Consider the following 23,919-nt stretch of genomic DNA (forward strand, 5'->3'; position numbering starts at 1 on the left):
AGGGAGGAAAAGAAAGAAAAAAGAAGAAACAAAAACAAAAGAAGGTGGTCAGAGCCCAGATCCATGCTGGACCAGCAGGCAGTAGGACAGGGCCAAGGTGCCAATGTTGGGACTTTGAAATCCAGGACAATTCAAGTTGAGACTGGCCCCTGGCCAGGTGGGTGGGGCCACCTCCTTTAGCTTACACTTCTCAAGGGATTTCTTTTCTGTCTGACTTCAGCTCCTTGACCAGAGCTGGCTGTCTCTTCCCCAGTCACTGTGCGAATGTGACTGGGTAAAAGAATGGGACTTGGGAGTCCTGGATTGAGGCTGTCCTATGGCCGCTCCGAATTAAAACAACTCTTCTCCAGAATGACATCTAACCACACACTTCTCCAGTGGACATATGCAGGCTCAAACTGATGTCACTCACCAGACACTGTGGGTTGAAGGACTCTCAGTGGGAGCCAAATCCTGTACTCTCCTGCAGCGCACAGCACCTGCCTAGACCACTGTATTGTTCCCGCGAGTGTCCAGATTGCGCTTTGGCCCTATAAATTTGTTTTCCTTTCTCTAGCAGCCAGGGAGAAAGCACAGAGTACCCCTGCCCTTTTGATATTGTGCTGCCTTTTCAATTTCTCTGTAGGCTTTATTTTCCTGTCAGCTCCTTCCTGGTTTCTCAGGATCTAGTTCTACGTTTGTCTTTCCCAAGTTGTTATTTTCCAGTGCTTGGATTCCAAATCTCAGAGAGCCTGAGTTTTTGGTCACTCTGCCATTTTCCCAGAAGTTCCAATGCCCCCAGCTATTTTGAAATAGTCAATTAATTACTGTCAACTGTAATTATCCTATAGTGCTATAGAATATTAGAAGTTATTATTCCAGTCTAGTTGTACTCCTATATCCATTAAGCATGATCTCTCCATTTTAATTCATTTTTAACTATAAGATTTGTGGGATTTCTACTCAGTGACCATACTTCTAATATACATTTATATATCTATATTCATTCAGAGATAGATGTACACATTCATTCATGAAATCTGACTTGTTTCCACAGTAAAAGTACAGAGAAGAAAGGTGATAATGGACCATGAACTTGGCAGTGAATATTTAGACAGTATACCTATCAGTAAAGCATGGCCATCTATAATATCTTAGTTTGTTATTTCTCTTTATCCCATAGGTTTATTTTTTTATGTGCAAACTCTGTTGCAGGTAGAAATCCATTCTATCATCCCTCAGGGATGGTTAAAGATAGAATACTTAACATCTCGTGAAATGATTTGGGATGTTTCAAGTTGAGAGAAGTTAATAACATGAAATAATCTAAAGAATCCTGGGTGCTTCTTAGTTAAAATTAAATAGATGCTGACCACGGTAACAGTAGGTGGGCACTGAGGCAGGCTCTCCATAAAGGAAGAACATGCGTCTACCTCAGAAACTGTGACTGGAGGTGTCATTCTAGGAGCCTGTTTTCTAACCCCGGATTTTGCTGATAAGAATGGCATGCTGCCATTTCTCCACCAGGTCACACATCCTGGCGTACAGAAGATTTTCCTTAAAACAAAAGAGAAGTCTTAATCATCAGCGTTGGAAACTTATTCAATTTATTAACAATTCATACGAACCGGCCCATTAGATTCCCTTTAGAACCACAGGGAACACTATAAAACTATGTCTGTAGTAGGGAATTATTTGGTAAAGGTTATCATTTTTCTCCCACAGAAAAATATTGGCTTCTATTTCAAGTCAACCACTAGTCAATTATTTTTGACAGACGCAAGAGTGCAAGAACACACTGAAGCTATAGCCAGGTATTTTCCTGGGCCTAAGGCCAAGACCAGCTTACCCGGGAAGAGAGGCTTCCATGATACTCAGACAACCATCTACGGGCGAATATCAAGACGGCACCAGTGGGCCAGACTGCAGGTATAGACGCCAGAAGCCAGGAGCTTCTGCAGTTGCCCAGGACCCTTGTGGTACCCACGCAAACACATTTAGATTTTGAGCTCAGTGATTCTTGCCTTAGCTATGTCCATTTGTCTGATGATTCTATTTAAGATACTCTTTATTAGGTTAACATGTTTCAGATTTCTACTTTTATTTTTAGCTCAGTCAAGGACTTGAGTTCAGTTCACAATATGACAAAACAAAACCCAAAAGTCATCCTGCTATTTATTTTCACTTTCCTCACTTATCCTTTTTTCCATTTCTACCATTTCTTTTTGATTCTTTGGTTAGTCTACATATTATCAGTTTACTCTCCGTCTCTGTCTCTCTCTCTCTCTCTCTCTCTCTCTCTCTCTCTCTCTCTCTCTCTCTCTCCCCTCCCCCCTCTCTTTTCCCCAGTAGAGCCCTTAGTGCACTAGTCACAACTTCTCCCTATCTGGTTCTGGTGCTACTGGCTACTCTATCTCTTCAAACTATCTGGTCTTTAGTATGGCCCATAATTTTGTATTGAAAGTGGACATACTCTACAGGGTAAAAGGCAGCTAGTTCTGGCTTCAGGTCTAGTTTCTGCTCTCCTGAGCTTCTGCCAAGTTATGATTCTCTGCATCATCCTGTCGCTCTGATTTTGGGGAGAAGTTATTTGCCCAAGAGGGAGGGTCTGAGAACAGCTGTTCATTTTCAGCCTGCTCAGCATTTTCCTTGTAAGAATGGGGATGACAATTCCCAATCTTTCTGTATGCTGGAGCAGACCCCAGAAGTCCCCTGTGTTTAGATTCTTCAGGAAAAGAAAACTTGCTACCAAAATGTTTATCATGAACCTACGCAGGTTATATAGCCAAAGAATGAAGAGGCTAAGACTTTTCATGAGCTTTTAGTTATAAAGTTCTTCATGGCAGGTACAGATTCAGCACTGATCCTAAGGCAGATTGAAAGTAAAATTACTCCTTTTGTTTATCTTTTTATTCCAAACACTTTCTGAAGAGTGAATGTGTCATACTCCTCATGACATGAAAGCCTATTTCAGCGACCTTGAAGAACCTGTAAGTCCACACAAATGATGAACATGGAAGTATGGGCCCAGAATCCGTATGCTGTCCACTGTGACAGTGATGTCCCTGAAATCCAGAGGCCAGTAGCTGGGAAGTTAGTGAAGGGGCGCAAGGTAGGAACGTTTTCTTGTATTCATGTCTGGGAACAGGTGAGGGGAATTGAGGAAAGCGCTACCACAACAAGGAGTCAGCCCTTCTAGCTCCTTACGAGAAGGGGAATGAAGATAGACACTGAAGGCATAGAAGCAAGTGTGGGAGTCCCCTGGTTGCTTAGAGCCATGAAGTTTGCTAACCACTTTCTGGATTCGAGACTGTGTGTCCTCAAGCTTCCTCAGAGCTCACTGATCTGGTAGCATTTCTCAGGCTTGCCTCAGGAAGGAACTGCATCAGGCAGGGCTTGTCCACAGATGCAGCCATAGCATAGCAGCAGCAGGAATGCGTGAGGCTCAACAGATGGCAGTGGTTGAGTTCACCCCGCCATCTGCCATCCATGCTGCCCTGCCCAGCTTCCTGGAGCTGTTATAACCAAGACCGTAAACTCGATGGCCTGAAACAACAGATATGCATTCTCTCATGGTTCTGGAAAATGAAAGTCAAAATCAAGTTGCCCTGAGAGCAACAATGCCTGGGATGGCTCCAGCGGAGAGTAATTCCTTGCCTCCTGCAGCTTGCGGAGGCCCCAGGTATAGCGTAGATTATGTCTGCCTGCCTCTAATCTCTGCTTCTGTCTTTCCACAGCTCCTCTTCTGTGTCTGGGTCTTTTCTTTTGTCTTTCGTGAGAACACTTGTTTCCCACTCACTGGTAATCAAGGGTGCTATCTCAAGATTCCAAGACCATCTGTAAAGACCCTGTTTTCCATAAAAAGTTACAGTTACAGTTCTGAGGATTCAGATGTGCATGTATCTTTTGGGGGCTACCATTCACGACAGGACATGGTTTACGTTTCCTAAGAGGAGACTTAAGACTTGTAAACCACAAGACGGTAGCCACTGATGGCTGGCTCTTCATTACTTGATGAGCTGGCTCTTCATTTCAAACCAGCAAGGACTACATGAAACATCCAGAGGGGAGCTGATTTCACAGAATGACTAGCTCAGACTGTACTTGCAAATGCTTCTTGATCATTCCTTCCCTGCAGCAGAGGAGGAAACCACAGAGGAAGCTAAGCTCTGCCATGGAAAACTCCGTGGCCAACCGTCCTAAGGACTGCAGAAAGCCTTGGCTTAGCTCCTGGCATGCTGCGAAGATTGAAGATTTAATTAACTTTTCACTCACCAGCACATTGACGGTACAACTCATGCGATTTTCTTTATTCTCGTCATGCATGATGGTTCTGTAGTCCAAAAGCCTCTCCATCAGGCGCACGACAAGTTTCACAAAAGTCTCCCCTGTTTTGGCGAGGTATTTATGCTTCCTGCAGTGCTCCAGGAGGCTGAAAAATAATTATGCGCACCTTGTTAATCACACTCAGAAACACAAACTCGACGGAGGTGCAATTTCAAATATTTTCCATTATTAACACATTTTAATTATTTCTGTGCTACAAAGTTCATTGTAGTCTAATTACAGTCTCCCTGTCTTTATTCTGACATAAATCCCACTGCTAATCAACACTTACATTTTATCAAATAACACTTTGTACTGTTCATCTCCTCTGCCTCCTTCCACTTCATGGTCCAACTTGGTGATGATCTCATTTTCAAACTATAATTAAACAGAGGAAGCATACATAATCAGCATGGTGGATATTTCATTTTAGGACTTGAGCATCAATAGTATATAAATCAGCAGGATAATTATCAAACAGTTACCCTCTGCCTTTGAAGCCTGATTTCATTTAAGAGATGCCATGCCTGGACCCCTGGAGTTTTTTTGATGATCCCTGGCCACACGGGGATCCTTCATTTCCTTTCCTGGTAAATGGAGCCTGCACATGCCTATTCGTGTAGTGCAAATAAGAGCTCGAGAAAGACAGACAAGGAAACTGTAGGGAGAACAATCGAGCAGTAACATGAAAAATGGCTGCAAACTTGATGAAGTAACTAGTAGCATCTGAAAGAGCACGTTGTTTCCTGGGATGGAACAGATGGCAATTCACTTGCCAGCAAGGAATTCTCAGAAATTGGAAAACATCCAGGGGGCCACTTCACTGCCATTCTGTGACAGATCCCGTGAAGTTTCTAACTCAGGTTGAAAAAGTATAAAAAGCAAGAGGGCACAAAGTCCCTAAAGGCAGACCAGCAGCCACCTCATGAGTGTCCATCTCTAGGCTTGTTCTGGGAAAGTGTTCTGATGGGATTTTCTGAGCATCAGTGTGGGAAAAGGTTTTCAGAACTGAGTGAAAGTCTCCAGGGGCTGGTGAGACAGCTCAGCAGCCTAAGTGCCTGCTTGGTAAGTGCAAGGACCTGGGTTCAATCCCCAGTAATGCATGCTGCGCGGGCCCAGGAACCTGGGTGCACTGTGCTGGCCGCTGAAACTGGGCATCATGGAGCATGCCTATAATCCCAGAGCTAGGGAGGCTGAGATAGGAGGATCATTATGAGTTCAAACTTCAGAGCGAGACCCTGTACCAAATAAGTAAATAAAAGATTACTTATTTATTTTAAAGAAAATCTCCAGATTCCCTAGCTTAAAAAGAAAATCTGAATTTTAGGGCTTGGGCTTTGCAGAGGGGGTTCAAATCTCCAAAATGTCCTCAAGGGGCCGATGAGGCTAGAAATAACTACCAGTATACTACTGATGCATTCTCTATCCCTTTCCCTGACAGTAGAGATCTTAATTAAGCGGCCTCAGAAGTCACAGAGGGATAGTCCCTCTGTGTTGTAGGCACAAGGGGTTGTAAGAAGAGCGTTCATTTCTATATGGTATAGTTATAGTTATTCAAACTCTAGTGGAAAGAAGGTGAGATATGGAAGAACTGAGGCAGACAACTGAATTCAGAGTCCACAAAGTAGCATACCATGATGTATAAGGAAGGATTTCAAGGCACCCTTTAAGAAATACATTCAGTCATCTGCTTCTTGGGCAACCATTCCCAAGTCCCCCTGCTGAGAGTAGGATCCCGCCAGAATTTAGGCCAAGTAAAGGCACTTCTCCTCTGGCTTTTGCTAGATCCACAGGAGCTAGAACCATGCCTGAGGCAGGCACTCTATCAGAATGAGTGTGTGCTATACCCATGAATTAGGAGACAAAGTGGGTCATAAGTTAGATGGAGCTGGGGGCCATTTAATGCTAGCAAAGCAGAAGCCAGTGGCTTGCTAAACACAATCTGCTCTCTGGGCCTCAGCAAACAGAGCTTTTGGAGAGTGACAGACACTCTGGGCTCCAGTTTCTGAACTGGAGACTCAGGGGGCTGTGGCTGCAGTGGCAGCTGAGAAGCAGAAAGCAAGACCAGAGAGAGGCCTTCCAGCTGGCGCAGGCCTTCCTGTCTTCCATCAGAACACGCCACCTAATGTTGCAATTTATCCTGCCGTGGATGAAGGCAGAGCTTGCAGCAGGGCTGGAGAGGCACAGTGGCTGTTGCTGCCACCAAGGACACAGCAGCGACCTCAGAGAGCCCAGGCCACCGCCAGTCTTCCTGACCCCCTGCCTGATCATCTTGTGGTCTCCTCCCCACCAAACACCTCTTTTTTATGCTGTTTGGCCTAAGAAGCTCAGGAATTTTAGGAACATAGAGAAGTGTCCATGAAAACAAAAACACACCGATCCATGTGTTTCCTTATTAATATGGGGCTTTACAATAATGACTTTTCCTGTAAAAACAGCACTGTTCTGATACTAAGCCATTATTATTCTGCTTTTTGCAGAAAAAAAAGTTCTGTTAAGAGGTCTTCCTGTTTGCAGCCTGACAAGCGAGGTCACCTGCCACTAGCCCCAAAGATAGCATTTCAAAGGCACTCCATCCTCCTGGTGGCGTCACGATCAGGATGTCGGAGGCTAAATGATAAATACTGATGTCTCTGAACAAAGAATTGCAATATAAAATAAGACTGAATTTAACGAAACATTATGGCTCAATTCTACATTGTTTAACAAGTACTTGCACCTGGGAAAGTAGAGACACTACAGACAAACGTGCCTTCTAATACGGGCAAGCACTCAAAGCCATTTAAAATCATTCATCACCTGTCACTCAGAAGGTCTGAACATGGAGCCTGCTTTGTGAAAATGGCATGTCACTTCTGCTCCCAAAAATCTAGCTGTCACAAATACAGGCAATGAGGAAGCACCAGCTCCTTAAGTACGCTGCTTATCAAATTTTGACTGACGAACTTCATGTTTTCTAAAAAGAGTGGATGAATAAGTACATAAGAACGCAGCTGATTCTAATTTTACTAACCTCTGTCTACACTAAGTAATGTGCAGAAACACCTGGCAACTTCATTCTATTTATCAAGCAGTGATTCAATACCAGAGATCAGCAGCCAGCCTAATTCCAGGGTCTTTATTAATTTTTCCAGAACGTACTAAAATTGATTGGCTATTATCATAATTAGAATTAAATAATCCTGTCCAAGTAAATTGGAGGTAGTTCATCTTCTGACAGCACAAAGTCCATTTCATACGAGTCATGTTTGTCACTTTACTCGTAAGTGTGTGCTGTCTGGTGGTTCCCAGCAGGGTTCTGTGTGTCAAGGACAAAATTAGCAAGAGTTTACTGTGCTTGTCGAAAGGTGGCAGAGACTCCCTCATATAATGAGCAAAATCATTACATTTTATTCTCTTTTCTAAATCACCGGTTTATACAAAAATGTTCACAAGATGTACAATTGAAAATACTGCGGAGTACTCTAAAGTATCTGATAGTGGAGGCTCTCTAAGAATATGGAAATACTGTGTAAAGAGGGCGTGAGGCTAAGCATGGTTGCACATACCTGTCCCCTCAGCACTCAGGAAGCTCTGCCATGAGTCCGAGGCTAGTCTGCGATACAGTGAGGCCTCGAGTTACAACTGGCTTCACATGGACAACTTGGGTTACAACTGGATTTTGATGTTTAAATTATGAACAAAGTCTTGAGTTAAGACCCGAATGCCAGCCACATATGCTTTTGGAAACAAAGCCTCTCAATTCTGTAGGGCTAGGGACACAGCTCAGCACCACAGTGCCTGCCTGGCAAGCGTGAGGTCGTGAGTTCAATTGCTGGTACCAAAAACAAACAAAACCAAAACAACAACAACAAAAACGACTAGAAAAGCATCTGCAGGTGTACATGAGTGTCAATATGAGCTCAGAGGTGTGAATTTGTGCAAGTGATTTTTGTCAGTGCTTTATGTAAATGCTATAATTACTGCTATCAAAGTGGCCCCCCAAAAAAAGCTGGAAAAGAAGGAAAGAAGGGAAGGTAAAAAAAGCAATCACAATCAAAAAGAAGAAGGAAATTGTGTTGACATGTGAGGGGGTGTTCATGTGACCGATCTCACTAATATGTACAGCATGCCAAAGTCCACAATCTCAACAATCTTACAGAGAAGAGATTTGTCTAAGGAAGCTAGTGTTGATGAAGATGTTACTTATATTAGAAAGTCACGATCAACAGTGTGAGATGAGGTGGAAAGGCTATTAGCACAGACAAGTAAAAGGCAGATAGTAAGCTGCAGCTTCTCTGAGTGTGTAATTTGGGGAAAAAGCCAGGGCTATAAATGCAGATATTGTAAGTATAGATTGTGATAATGGTGAAACATTTCAGGCCAGTAAGGAGGGGTTTCACAATTTTACAGCAAGAACTGGGGTTCACTGCATATGTATGCTTGGTGAAGGAGCTGGGGCTGATAAAAGGGCTGAGGAAAATTACACACACCACGTTGAAATGAAGACACAGAGAAATAGCTTCCACTCTCATCAAATTTTCAACTGTGATGAAACGCCCTTTCTGGAAGAAAACACCCAGGAGAACACACATTACCCAGGAAGAAAAGAAAACGCCAGGCCGCGAGCCTTTGAAGCCTAGGCTAACCTTGTTGCTATGTGCCAATGTGAGTGGTGGTAAAGCCTTTCTTGGTTTATCATTCTGAGTCCCCTAGAGTGTTTTGAAAACATAAAATCATGTGGAGATCTAACCCAAAAGTCTAGCTAACAAGACTTTTTCTTGAGTAGATCGGGGAGGCTTTCTCTCCTACTGTTAAGAAATATATAGAGGACAAAACTTTACCGCTGAAGGATCTCCTCATTATGGACAATACTCCTTCCTATTCACCCACAAGATTTGGAAGACAAATTGGCCAAAGAATTCCATGGTTATCAATTGAGTTCCTACTGACTAATATAAACTCCTTTATTGCAGCCTATAGACCAGCAGGTTATAGCTAACTTTAAGAAGCTGTACACTAGGGAACTGTTCCTGAAGTGCTTCCACATGGTCTCATACAGATTTAACCCTTAAAAGAGTTCTGCAAGGAACACTATAACATCCTTTCCTGTGTGGGGTTCACTGAAAAATCCTGGGCCAATGTCTTGTGGAAGGGCACTAAGATTTTCCTGGAAGAAAGTGTGGCCAAAATTATATAGGAGAGAGGCTCTGAAGGCTGTGTAGAGTAGTGCAAGCCTACAGCTGATGGTGATTGATGACACTGTCACTAACAGAGTCGATAGTCTTGCAGGTAGACAGCAATGAAGCTGGGGAACTGGCGGAGGAACACTCAAAGGCACTGTCTTCAGAGGAGCTTTAGTAGCCTCTGGCTGAGCAACAGAGGAGGGCACTGGAGGAACTGTCTAGAGGAGAGAGTGAACTATCAACGATCAGTGCAGCTAAGTTCTTCTGAAACGTAGGAAATTCAGAAAAATAACAGACATAGCTACAAACATATGCAGAGAAGACTTACCCAGACAGAGAAAAATGCAATTCACTTGCTTAATGACAACTATCATGTCATACTATAGCACAGTTTTTTTTAAAAAAGGCAGAAACAGACAACCTTAGGCTAGTTTTTAGTTCTTAAAAGGCTGAGGCCTAGTGAGGCAGAGGTATGCTACAGATGCTCCCAAGGACAGAAAGGACACCAGAGAGCCAGACTCCTGATGTTCTTGTGGAAGGGGACTCTCCTTCCAAACCCTAACCTGCTAGCCAACGATGTCAGCTTGTGTGGTCAGTACACTCTGCTACACTAGGCACATTTTATAATGTTTTGGTGAGTACAGTAGGAAAATTCTTGGTGTTTCTAGTACATTATGAACATTATATAACTCTTTTTTATTATGAAAAGTTTAGTTAAAGGGTGTGTTGGGAGATTCCAAATGTATTGTGGTTATTTCTATTATTTATGTGAAAAATAGTCTTGAACTTACAGCCAACTTGAGTTACAACCAGCCCTTGTGATAAATTGAGTTCATAAGTCAAGGGTCCACTGTACAGGGAGTTCAAGGTCAATACGAACTACAGAGTAAGACCTTGTCTCAGAAAAAAACAGCAAATCAAACAAACAAACAAACAGAAACAACAACAAACAAAAATGAGATCTAGGGCTGCTTTGTAGCATGGCAGGAAGCATGGCTAAAACAATTCGCCAAACAGCACAGGGTTCAGAGGTCATCACAAGCTGGGTAAATCAGGAATCTTGCATGTGGTATTTTTAATATACTAGCAAAGGGTTTCCCAACCCTTTAAATACAAACATTAATACAATGCTGCTTTTTGCCTAAAGAGCTCTATTTTCTACTGGCTTTTAAGATAAAGTACACTGAAGAATCTAAAGGTAGGAACATAGTGTTAGAGCCATCACTCCTATTTCACCAAGAATGAGACCCTAGTTGCTTACCCAACCTCACAGTGAGACTGGGCAATCTGATGGAACCACATGACTATGCCCTTTTCTATATCATCTACTGGAGGAGGTAAGGGGCAAAAGATGCCAGACAGCACCTAGGTGAACATGACCAAAAAGAAGCTTCAGGAGAAAAAGCCTGGCCCTTCAAAACCCTGGGTTTTAGGCTCTCAGGCTGACATCCCCTAAGTTATTGATCCCCCAGTCTATGAGTCAGACTTTAATTCTGTGCTCAGACACATTTTTAAAAAATGTGTGCTGCTCTCTTCTTGCTTAACCACTCTGTAAACTTAATTACACACTTAATTAATCTCTGGCACTCCATCTCATATCTAAAACCTCCACATCCTCCTATGTCAACCAAGGAGCCAGTTTCTTAACATGAAAGCTTTTGTAAAATTCTCAGGATCCCGGAGACCCTGCAGCCACACACGCTGAATAGGTTACATGGGCGACCCGTCTGCTGCCTCGCTGTGACATCTCACCCACACTCAAGGCAGGTGCAGAAGTGACTTTGGGGCCTCATTAGTAAGTCTGGTTTAATTTGCATAAAGGAAATTATGACAGCCTGGTATCTTTTTTGCTGGAAGGCTTTTAAAAAAGAAATTCAGTGTAATGAGAACTCCTGGAGCCAAGGGTTCTGTGATCTCTCGGACCACACTTGGGTCAGAACTCAATAAATGAAAGCCTAGTTCTTGTGCCATATTTCCTTCTTAAGCACCAAAGCAATTGAATCAAGTATTATTTTCAAATGGAAAGCACAAATAAATAAAACAACAAATAAAAATCCCAAATGAATTGGAAAATAAACAAGATGAAATCACCACCAAACTGATGCACATTCATATTATAGACCAAAATATATTAGCTTTTCCACCAAGTGGCAGAAGCTGCCTTTATCCACTGGGTTATTCAATTATTTGCTTAAGGTTACCAGCGCGGGCAGTAGGAATAGATTATTCAAACGAGAATTCAGAAACACTGGCGACCCAAAGATTACTCATGTTCTAATATTGTTACAGCTAAATGGGAATTTCTGCAAGTTGTGGAGCAATTTACTGAGCCTCACAAAGATGGCATAAAATAGCTCCAGGATTGCAAATATTATTTTCCTGTGCAGCCTTTTTCCATTCCATTTTTATTAATGGTATATGGCCCCGTATGGTCATTGGCTACAATTCTCAGCTGTTGTTTCTGTATTTTCCAAAGGCATAACAAATAGAATTCTTTAAAAAGATGCCAGAAGAGAATTTAAAGCATGTCTCTGTGCATGAGGCAAAATCCAGAGCAAGGTAAGACTCTCAGTTACCCTTGTGGAAGGCAGCAGTGCAGTGAGGTGCAGAAAAAGCTAGTGTAAGGCCCAGCGGGGCCTCATCCCATCACCAAGGCAAGGAATGTCTAAGCACCTGACAAAAAGTGCAGACACCTCCCCATGTCTCCCATGCTAAAGTACCACATTCTGAAAGCTTTACAAGTAGAATTTTCTGTGTCTTCTTAAAAACACAGATTCCTTAAGGTCCTCAGGTTGACTACAAATGTGCTACTCTGTGATTGGGGTGGGTATGGGACAGGGACAGGCGAAAATGAGCACAGCTGCAGGAGTGGCTTTGGGAGGCCCTGTGTTACAATGGGAGGAGCAGAGAATGTGTTCTGGAGTATTAAGGGAGAAGGGAGCTTGGCAAGGAGTGGCATAAGAGGCTGGGCGGGGCATCCTGATCCGAAGACATTCTTATGAAGGGCTGAAGAACCAGGGTGGGAAAGGGCAGCAGGAATACTGCAGACACTCAGAGAAGATCAAAGAGAAAGACATGAAATGGACTTCCGCTGAGTGCAGACTCACATATCCATGGGAGGGCAGAGCTAGGACCAACCAGGGTGGTGGTACGGGTGGGGTAACCGAGTGAGGCAGGGGTGTGGCCAGAGTCCCTGGTTCAATGGTCAGAACCAGGGCAGTGAGAGGCCACCTTGGAGCACAGCCAGAGGGCAGCAAACTTAGGTCCCTGAATATATTCTTGTCACCCACTGCATTCAGTATCTACAACACAGGCATAAGGAGGAAAAGGAAACTCTTTCTAGGCATCAGTTCCCGGTCACTGCAGCGTAGGGACGGGATGGAACAATGGGGGAATAGTACACAGCCAATCCTATCACAGGACAGTCACACAGCATGGGGTGGGTCATGATGTCTTCCTTTCAACAGACCACAGTTTTGCTACAGCTATGAACACCAGCCTGCAAAGAAGCACATTATTTTGTAGGTAGGAAGGATTTCTTCAAGAATCTGAAGCCACGGTATGTGTACTGGGGCCTCCAACTGCACCTTTCTGCCTGGTTCACACTCCTCTACATTACATCCCCTCCCAGGTGGCTTTCATTGGTAGCAGGGACTCTAGTTTACAGACCTTTGAAGGGTTAGTCCCCTCCGTGAGGACCAGCCCGAGAAGAGGCAATCAAGCAGATCCAAGGCACTCTGACTGCAGCCCTGGTCACAAAAAGGACATTCTTCGGAATGGTTACTCCATGCCACCTTATCCATCCGATTACCCAGTGAACCCAGCCACACATGGCAGCTGGGCAGCAAGACAAGACAAGAACATACTGCTTCTGGAAGATTTCTATTCTTTTTTTTTTGTAAGAAAAAAAGATAAGCTAGGATATGATTTCATGGGAAAGAACATTCTAATAGAATGCCCTCACTGTGGCTGAGAAGTTCAAGGGCAGCTCCTCCATAAAACTCAAGATAAAACAATTTGGAACACATGCTTTTGAAATCCTGTGATGGTAGAACACAGTCTAATCTTGAGCAAAATGGTAGTTTTCCCCCTGGATCCAGCAGACCCCCTACCCTCCACCCCAATTGTAAGGACACAATCCATATGTCACAAAGAGCAGAATATGAATAGCCCCACCCACAAAGACAGAGTGGACTTTTGAAAGAAAAAGCTACATTATATGTTCAAAACACTTTAAGTTGGGGCTGGCAAGACAGCTCAGCAGACTAAGTGCCTGCTTGGGCAAGCACAGGTACAGGGGTTGATGCCTGGCACCATATGCCACGGCGACCCTCCCTCTGGGCACGCTGAGCTGGGCACTGAGACCGGGCATGGTGTGCACGCCTGTAATCCCAGCACCAGAGAGGCTGAAAACAGGAGGATCACTAGGAGTCTGAGCTGTATAGTAAGAGCCTGTGCAAAATACATTTTTTAAAAAAAAATTGCAAAAACAAAAAGTTCTGATATCATCCCCTTATTCTATTAGATTTACACTTCTGTTACAAAAGCAGAGGCAATGGAAGCCCTTGTTGGTGTGACTAATAGGGATAGATAATTGGATTTTTGGTGGATTAAACAGCAGTCAACCATCCCATCCCAGAAGTTCTAGGAAGCACAGGCAGGCAGGACTGTATGCTGGTATGCTGTACATGTGCCCAGCCAGGACATATTCACATAGAGAGCCTTCAAGGGACAGGAGTTGGGCCTCCCACTTTAGAAAACCAGCTCATAGTGGATGAGTTGGAGTGCATGCAGACTTGTCTTAGAAAAGACAGAAAACAGGAGACCAGCACTGTGGTCAGGAGAGACCTGGCATAGAGCAACGGTGCTAGAGAGATGTGGACAACGCTGGAGACGAGATAAAGGAAACAGTAATGAGTCTCCTCAGCTGACTGTCTTGAAGACCAGAGGCCAGGCCAGTGTAACCTACACCCCAAAAAACCAAGTGCCAAAGAGAATTACTAAAAAGTGGCTGAAAAGAAGGTGCAGGTTTGAGAAAGATGAACACCTGGCCTCCTTCCAGGAGGCAGAGGTAGGCCTAACCCAACAAAAGGAAAACTGATCTTTTCCCAATTCTTAGGACCAGATTAATGTTTAGAATGAGGGAAACACTTTTTGACGGCTAGCTTTTACTTGGTACCAGCAATTTTGGGGTAAACAGGAGCATATAAAACCTTTCCACTCAAGATTGTGCTAAGATGTTTTAAAGCTATAGCGCCGTGGTGGGGAACTTATGGTATGCGTGCTGCAAGGAGCTGTTTGCGTTGCTAAAAGCTCTATCATTGTGTTTTGCTTTTAATGCACGAGTTATGTTTTCTAAACTAAAACCATAGTTTTGAAGTTTAGGTATTCAGTGTAGCATTGGCACTTTGTGATGAATAAGGGGGATTTAAGGTGCAGTCGGGAGCACTTGGTATCTAAAAGGTTTGCCAACATTGCTTCAGCTTAGCAATGACACCACATGAGACAAAGGGAAACAAGTCATAATCCAACTTGTCATTTATCTTCATTGCGCCTGCCCTTGACCTTTATTTGACTCCATTGATGAATGGTATAACATTGGAGAGGCTTTTGATCTTCGTTTGCTAAGTTAATGACATTTATCTATATAAATATATTGCTCCCCCTTTGCCTGATTCTTTAATTTAATAGTTTTTACAAAGTCTGTCTTTGGGCTTGATACATACAGAACTCGAAAAGTCAGACAAATTCTCTGCCTAGGAAAAGCATTTTAAGTTATAATTTGTAGCTTTACTTGGTTGGCAGTGAAGTTTGGACGGACGTGTCAACTCCTATAGGAGTAGCACCAAAAGGATTTGGTGATAATGTCAAAAGAGACAAAGTTCTTTTGAATCAGCAATTGTATCCCTATACACTAGAATCTAGTATGCCTGTATATTAGAAAAATTTAAAAATGAATTCAAGTTATGTGCATGAATGGGTTCACTGCATACTTACTCATAGTAGCAAAAAATCTGCAATTAACCTAAATGTCCAGCTATAGGGAGGGGATAAGTACAGGAAGAGTTTGTTTTATGAAATTCTAGGCCCTCACTAAAATCACTGATTCTACCTTGTAATCAAGGAAGATGTTTCTGATATACTGCCAAACAGAAAGAACATAACAAAAAAGCTAGATATGTTTATAATAGTACATACTTGTGAAGGCTGATAGGGAGCCAAGGAAACAAACAATACTCTTCTTTTTCTGTGTTCTCTTTAATTTTATTTTGAAATGAGAAGAAGGGGGAAAAGGAAGGAAGAAAGGAAAGAAGGTGAGTAAGAAGAAGTGCTAATACCACTCATCCCTGCTCAAGTGGCATTTAATTGGGGAAATAAAGTCTTCTCTATGACCTGCCATTGGCATAAAATCAAAATAAAACCCAGCAGTCACCTTATAATAGCCTCCTGGGAGGTTAAAGTAGAAAAAGAATGACATCCTAGCTGTGTCCCAAGACCTCATCCAGTAGGTTCTGGAGCACACCCTCTGTGTGTCCAGATCACAGCCACGGCTCCTCCAGCGATCATTCTGTTCCACCTTTATGTACTGCTCCTCTCCCCTAGGCTTCAGGGCCAATTCCACAGGGAAGGTCATGGCCAGGCTTGAGTGAAGCACTGGTCCAATGGCTCCACAGACGCTGGGGACATAACTCTTCACAGTGGCCCCTTGTAGCACAGAGATCCACATCAAGGCCAGGACTCTGGCCCTGCCATAGGATCACAGCAACTGACAGATGTAGTTCACGCAGTCATGTACTATGCTGAGGATTCTAGGTCTGTTTCAGCAGATTCTACTTCATGCCAATGATATAACCATGACTTCAAGGCCACAAAGATGATGAGTGATTCAAGACCCTGGGAAGCAAAGATACTATCTGACCTGGGGATCTGAACTCAAACTCTGCTCGCTGTAGAGATTCTTTTAACTCTGTGTCTTTCTTTTCTGTCCTAGGAAATGAAAAATGGTTCTTCATGGATGCTGCCTTCATGCAGTGATGGTGAAGACTGACCAATGAAAATCTATAAATTACTCAAAAAGCCTTGAAGTGATGACATACAAAGGTGGATAAGGAAAATCTACATTTTAAACATTAGATACCACTAAAATCATATCATCTTAGTTGACCCAGTTTGATTTCCTTTTGAGATAGGAATTTCTTCTCAAAATCCATGCAAATTGCTCAGTATAGCCACTTACTTTCATTGTTGTATTTTTAATAGACTGCTCTCAATTTACAGAGCATCCTCCTCTTCAGTTTTGCTTATGTCTCTGCAAATCATCATGGCTAAGTTTTAAGCACATACAAGGGTGTATGTGTACATCCATGTGCAGACATGTGTGCAAATGGGTGCATTTGTATCACCCCAAGAATACATAAACACCATGCTTATTTCCATGGGAGACAGGAGATTCTGTTACTTGTAGAGCACTAGTTACTCTGATCTTGTGCTTCCTCTCATTACAACACATGTTAGCTAAGGGCTTCATATACACTTGGAGAAATTCTCATGACTTGAATCACACAGGCAAAACCCACAGACACATGCTTAAAACAATTAAAAGCAGAACTTTACAACAAGCAAGTAGGCTTAAAAAAATGTTTGATGCAACTGTACATATGTATATACAATGGGAGGAAGGAAGTTTTATCCAGGGTTTATTATGAGTAAATTCAGATTAAACTAGGTAAGTAACAGCTCAAAGTTGAGAACAATTCTTCCCTAGAGTTGAAGAAAAAGGATATTAACTTGTTCAGTTGGAAAAAATCACAGGCTTGCCCACTCTTGAGCTGCAGAGAATGATGTTTTCAAGTTTAATATCTTTAGCCCTAGAATCATCTGTCTGTTTCTTGCCAAGTCTCAGGCTGTGCCCCCTCATCTCCCCAGGCCACTGAACACGTCCCGGTCCTTACCATTTGGAAGCTTCGAGTTGAATGGAATTCACACTGCATCATATCAAAGAAGATGGGGATCGTTGCTTTGCGCAGTTCGGTCTCAGGAATTAACGTCATTTCTAAAATCGGGCCGACCATTTCTGGTATGAACTTTATCTTGTGTTGTCCTTGAAATAAAGAAATGAATTTATTCAGAAATAAGAAAGGATTTAAAATGGGATTAAGAAGACAAAACAAGGGCCGGCCTGATAGCTCAGAGGACTAAAGCACCTGCTTAGGCAGAGACCAGCAGCTGGGGTTTGATTCTCGCTGTGCTGTGCCTGGTGGTACCAGCCCTGCCCCTGGGGCATGCTGAGACCAAGACTGAAACTGGGTGTGGTGGCACATGCCTGTAATCACAGCACTTGGGAGGCTAAAAACAGGAGAATCACTATGGGTCTGATCTGTGTAGTGAGACCCTGTAGACCCTGTCCTAAATACATTAAAAAAAAAAATAAGTAGATAAATAAATGAATGAATTTAGACAGAAAATAACTGAAAAAAGCTGGGTGTAGGGCAGACTAAATAGCTCAGCGGATTAAAACACCTGCTTAGGCAAATGCAGTGGCCAGGGTTTGATCCCCAGCGTGCTGTGCAGGCCCCACCTGTGGGGCGCACTGAGACAGTGAGTGAGACTGGGTGTGGTGGCACGGGCCTGTAATCCCAGCACTTGGGAGGCTGAAAACAGGAGGCTCACTATGAGTCTGATCTACGTAGTGAGACCTTCCTTGTATACCCTGTAAGACGCTGTCTTAAATACAGAAAAGAAAAAAAGAAGACAGAACAAGGCAGATCATGTGCATTTGAACAGGACAGATTGAGACCATGCATCTGTGTCTCATTTGCAGGCAACAGTTTTGAATATATGTAGCTCTCAGCATTAGAAGTGGGCTGCATACCCAACATTACAGAGGAAGCTATTAAATAAGCTCTATAACCACGATTTGCCTATTACAGAATACAAAGCACCATTTGACAAGTACACAATTACATCTCATAGATCAAGCAGCCACCTGATATCCAGTCTTGGACCAACCCAGGGTTGGAATCAGGACAGTTAGCATCTCACTTTGTAGACAATGACAAGGACAGGAGTCAATCTAGAGAGTGTATAGGCAGTCTCTTGGGTCTTTTCTATCTCCAACATTTCATGAAGGAGAGTTTACCATCTGGTACCTTTTTAAATAAAAGAGAATAATTTCTGTAATACAATCAAAGTGAACCAAAGTACTGCCAATAGACTACAGAACTGAAAACAGGACTGATTTGATCTCCTTCAGCTATTAAAAAAAGGTGGATAAGTAAATGTTTATCTTAAAAAACCCTATTTTATTAGTCTCACCTCACTTATCAGATATAATTTTTCAAGAATTCAGGAAAATATTATTCAACAGTTTTAAAAAATAATACAGCTGTGAATAATAATATTATAGTATTAACATGCTAAGCGTACACGACTATAAAACAAGCCTAGCAGAAAGCATTATCTCCCTGGTCCTTTTATCCCAGTGAGATTTTTTTTTTTTGTATTTAGTACAGGGTCTACAGGGTCTCACTACCCTGATCAGACTTGTAGTGATCCTCCTGTTTTCAGCCTCCCAAGTGCCGGGAGGCGTTTGCCACCACTCCCAGTCTCAATCACATCTCAGCGCACCTCGCAGTTGGGGCCAGCACGTCATGCTGGGGATTGAATCCCAGTCCCCGAGTCTGCCTAAACAGACACTTTAATCTGCGCAACAATCTGGCCTGCCCCCATCTTCTTGACCTGCTCTGCAGATGAAAAAAGGGGGCCGTTCCCATGGCTACTCCATGTGCTGGTAGGAGGAACCGGAGGAGCAGGACTGGAGCTGGGCCCTTGCCTCCGGAGTGATCTCATTTCATGAGTCCTTTCCCTGTTTTGCTCATAGGACCCCTGCGTGGCTCCAGGCCAGGCCCACCTCTCTGCAATGGGAGCGCCGTGCAATTTCCACACTACTCTTTGCTGTATCTGTTGCCATTACAAAAGAGCCCACCAACCTGCCATTTTAGCCAGCACAGCTGAGATAGTACAATTTTAAAATAAATCCTCTGGAAAGTGGGTTATGCTCTTAGAAGCTTACTAACTTTTCTATTTTGACTGTGTTGGAACTCTTGCTTTTGTGAGCCTCTGTCTGCCTCAGACACTAAGTCAGAAGCACTAAGGAAACTCTAAAGGCTGAGAAAAGAGACCCAGCAGTTGGGCGGACTGAGTAGTCCACATCTTCTTCCTGCTAGTTGTATGTTTTGTTCCAGGGGTGCCCATCCTGGCGGTGGCCCCCAACCTCTGGACTATGCTGCATCTCAATTACTGAGGGAACAGGGTGACCAAGGTTACCTCACACAGGGCTTGAGCCAGGGAAGGGAGAGGGGAAAAAACACAGTAGCCAGGCCCAGGTTCGCTTCACTGCCTGGGCACGGTGCCTCTGGGGCTAAGCTGTGGGGGACCCTGTTTCTACAAAGTGGGATATTAGTCTTACTTAAAATTACACAGTAAAACAGAGGGAGGTCCTACTAAAGTGGTCTTTTAAAATTATACCTTCTTGTCTTTAATTTCAAAAATATTCACTGATCCCCCTAATATTCCACTATGTCTAACATTATTTCCAACATATAACAGCAGAATGCACAAGAAATTATATGCTTGAATGAATTGTATGTGACATTTTGTTATTAACACTCGCAATTTATCAAGAGCTAACCAATCTTTCACCCAATTAGGAAACACAATAAGTTCTATAAAAATTTTGGTTTTCTTTACAATACAACCAGTATAGACTCCCATAAAAAGAATCATTAAAGAAATTTGGTTATTATAAATAATAATACTGTAGAAAATATACAATTCTCACAACTGAAAAAATTTTATTGAGTAGGCACAACCCACAAATGTAACCTTCAGTAAAAAAAATATGCATTTAATTAAAAGCTTATTCTCAAATTTTACTAAATAATTAATAGTTTGACTAAGGTTATAATAGTGTGGTTCACACCACTTCCTAAAATGCTTAATGTTTCTGAAAGGCATGTAACTGCTGTAAAGCATCTCCTGAAAATGGCATTATACTCAGTCCCTCAGGTGACATTTTTGTTATATTATACCTAAAAAATGTCAGAGCCAATGTTTCAGAAAACAGATGACGGTGACAGCACATTGTTCATCAACCACAATTTCAGTGCCGTGAAGTTCTGTCTGTCACTGTCGGTTTTTACTGTTCCACGTGGGGAGGACCATAATGCAAGTGGTGGCAGAGGTAGGGGTTCGAAAAGAAAGTTACAACCCCGAGGGAGATGGCTCAGTGGAATAAGTGCTTCCCTGGCAAGCGCAAGGGCCTGAGTTCAATCCCCGGTTCCAGAAAAGAAAGTTATAGAATGTGATGCTTGCTTGCTCGTTTGCTTTTCTTTCTTTCCTTCCTTCCTTCCTTCCTTCCTTCCTTCCTTCCTTCCTTCCTTCCTTCCTTCCTTCCTTTTCTCTTTGAGAAAAAGTATTTGGTTTATTTGAATTTCTGTACCTTGAGAAGTCAGTCTGAGCAGCATGACCCACCAGAACCTGCTGCAGTGCTGGAAATGGCCTGACGCTGCCTTTTCCTGCATCTACGTGAGTACTTGAAATCAGTGTGAATGAGAAACTGAGCCTTTAATACAATTAATTACATTTATCCATTTATTTATTTTGGCACCATGAATTGAACTCTGGACCTCACGCTTGCCAGGCAGACACTGTGCTGCCAGAAAGTGATGTTTTCTTAACCACTGGCCATCATCCTTCTCGGTTGGACAGAGGAAACACTGGTCTGAAGCTGGCCTGGGTCGTTTGGACCATGACATTCCTGGGACGAAACCTGCACAAGACAGGGGCAGGTGATGCTATCTGCCTAAGCCTATTTTATTTTATTTTGGCATCTGCATTTCAGGTTTGCCCTGAAGAACATCTACACAAAGATAATGATGAGCTTAGTTTTGGATTAAAAAGGTCAAGAAGATTCCTGAAATGTGTGCATGTACATACACACGTGCACATACACACGCACACGCGTGCGCGCGCACACACACACACACACACACACACACAGAGGATATATCTTTCCATTTGAGATGAAAGAAGAGCAAGCTAATCATCAGATGACAACGTCACCTCTTGTCATTTTACCTGTCCCCTAATGACTCTCCAAGTCCCTTAAGATCCACCAGGCATCTCTATTTTCCTCATAGGACATGGAGCTGCTTCCCTGGGGGAGGCCCTGCTCATCCTCAAAGCAAGCCCACCTCAATCAGCAGTCTCCCCCGTGTGCTGGATGATAGTTTTCTCGTCACTCGTGGTCTTGCATGCCCAAGAGTAGGCAGAGCAAAACCTTCTGTTAGTAAGCCAAACTGATCAGGGCACACCATGCAGTATATAGAGTTATTGAAAAGCATACAATTTGTACAGTCCCCCAAAATACCCAAGAAGGGAATCCCTGCATGAAACATATTCCAAAGAGATCCAGGCTAAAAAAGATCTTGCTGCGAGTACATTTGTTCTGGTTGGATTGGACAGTGTGTGCTGGCTCACGCTTGCTCGATGTAATAAACAAAATGTAAATTGAGGTGGCGAAGAGAAGAGAGAGAGGAGGTATCCCAGCAGGCTGTCTCAGACTGAGCTTTGATAAATAACTGAAGAGCTGGTAAATACACTTACTCTCTCCTTTTTTCTTTGGGAAGAAAATCTGCTTTTGATTTTCTCTTTCACACATAAAAATCTGACAGGTTTAGGACGGAAAACACCATGGTGCTCTGTCCCATGGGCCAGCGTGTGTGCATGTGCTTATACCGAATTGATCAGAGAGACGCCAGCTCCCCGCTCTGGGGCTCAGCATGGAGGCATGATCTGAGGACACCCATCTGGAAGGACCACACGCGTTACGTGGGAAGCTCAAGGAAGAGCTGGTAGGTAGGAATATTTGGTACAGGGCTGGACTGAGTGATAGGTTCCTAATTAACTGTAAGACGATAAATATATCTGATCTGACTTCTATTTTTATTCTCTTGGCAGAGCCAACTCTATCAGCCTGCCAACCTATTCCTAAACCTAAGCCCATTAGAAAAAAAAATAAAATAAAAAGCTGTGTGGAAAATAGGTTGTATATGTCCTAGGAAATTGAGATGTGCTGTCATACACTTGGATGTGGTTGCTGGGCAATGACACTTGCAGGCAGGTGCAAGCACTCGAGGCTGCAGCAGGATGGAGCCACCTTGGCAAAAGTGGCCTCACGGAGCCTCTCGGGAGCTGACAGGAACTTCCCATTAAGTAACAGATGCTTCTATTATGGTTTCTTTAGCTTCTATACATAGTTATTCTGGTAGCAAGAATCCAACTCTGGAGGTGGTTCTTTGTCGCTGTTTCCATGTTCTTTCCTTAACTGGTCAAGGTCCTTTTGGACCCCTTGGCCACTTCTTGTGGCACAGTTAATCTTCCTAGCTCGAGGTGCAAAAGAGGCATCTTAAACATTAATCACTACCCTCAAATCAGCAAGTGACAGGTTGAAATGAGAATATTTTTCTCTCTTAACTGCATCTTTACATTGCCAATCAAAAGTGAAGTTGTCAGGATCAGCTTATCTGGGGGATAATGATAGGAGATGTCAATAAAACCAACTGCTCTGACATGGCTTTAGAAATCCGCCTGAGACCTAAGAGTGTATTTTCCAAAGGCCAGACCTTCCCAAGGGTCTGGAGGAAAAGAAACTCATTGCTTGTGAGCCTGTCTTTCCTTTACCGCTATCATAGCAAATGGCAAGAAATGAAACGGAGCCAGTTCCCGTGGTGCTCAATCTCATGGTCTCCAAGGGTGACACAGAAGATATTTTAAAGATGTTTAAAAGTAAAGATTTTTTTTCCAACATTGGCAATTGAACCCAGAGTCTGCTGGATGCTAGGCGAGTGCTCTACCACTGAATAACACTAGCTTTTTTGTATTTTACTTAGAGACAAGGCCTAAATTCTTTGGGATGGTCCTGAATTTGCAATTCTCTTGACTCAGGTTTCCAAGTAGCTGGGATGACAACTGTGTGCCAAAGTATCTAGTTTAAAGATACTTCAAACTGCGGATGTAGCTTAGAGTTAGAGCTACTTGGGTTCAATCCCCAGCACTGTGAAAAGAAAAAAAAACAACAGTTTGAAAAGGGATGACCCTTGGTTAGATCTAACACACGTTATGCGGGGGCAGCTGCTACTTTTCAAGAGAAAGAGTATTTCTGTGTGTGATGACCCTTTGGAACTGCTGCTAGGGTGGGCATCTCTTCTACTCCTAAATGGCCTGGAAATTATTATTTCTCTATTCCCACATGAAATATCTTCATTTAAAATGCATGATTACTGTCCTTTTGGGGGGTAGGAAGTGCCACTCTTAGAAATAGTACACAGTGGCCTCAGAAACAGCCTACGTCTAGAGAAACTCAAGGCCATGCTGAGCCTGGGGCTGG

General features: G+C 43.1%; 1 protein-coding gene across 2 annotated transcripts in view; it reads right to left on the reverse strand.

The window, feature by feature from the left end:
* Positions 1 to 23,919, reverse strand: part of Dock1 (dedicator of cytokinesis 1) — a 542,363-nt gene that overhangs the window by 69,360 nt on the left and 449,084 nt on the right. For both annotated transcript variants that reach the window (XM_004625582.2, XM_012513454.2), the window contains exons 33-35: positions 17,423 to 17,571; positions 4,598 to 4,683; positions 4,255 to 4,411 (exon numbers count right to left, since the gene is read on the reverse strand). In XM_004625582.2, the coding sequence (XP_004625639.1) occupies positions 4,255 to 4,411; positions 4,598 to 4,683; positions 17,423 to 17,571 (392 nt within the window). The remainder of the gene's footprint in view (positions 1 to 4,254; positions 4,412 to 4,597; positions 4,684 to 17,422; positions 17,572 to 23,919) is intronic.

The sequence above is a fragment of the Octodon degus genome, unplaced genomic scaffold (genome assembly GCF_000260255.1).
Source record: "Octodon degus isolate 3935 unplaced genomic scaffold, OctDeg1.0 scaffold00010, whole genome shotgun sequence".
Lineage (NCBI taxonomy): Eukaryota > Metazoa > Chordata > Mammalia > Rodentia > Octodontidae > Octodon > Octodon degus.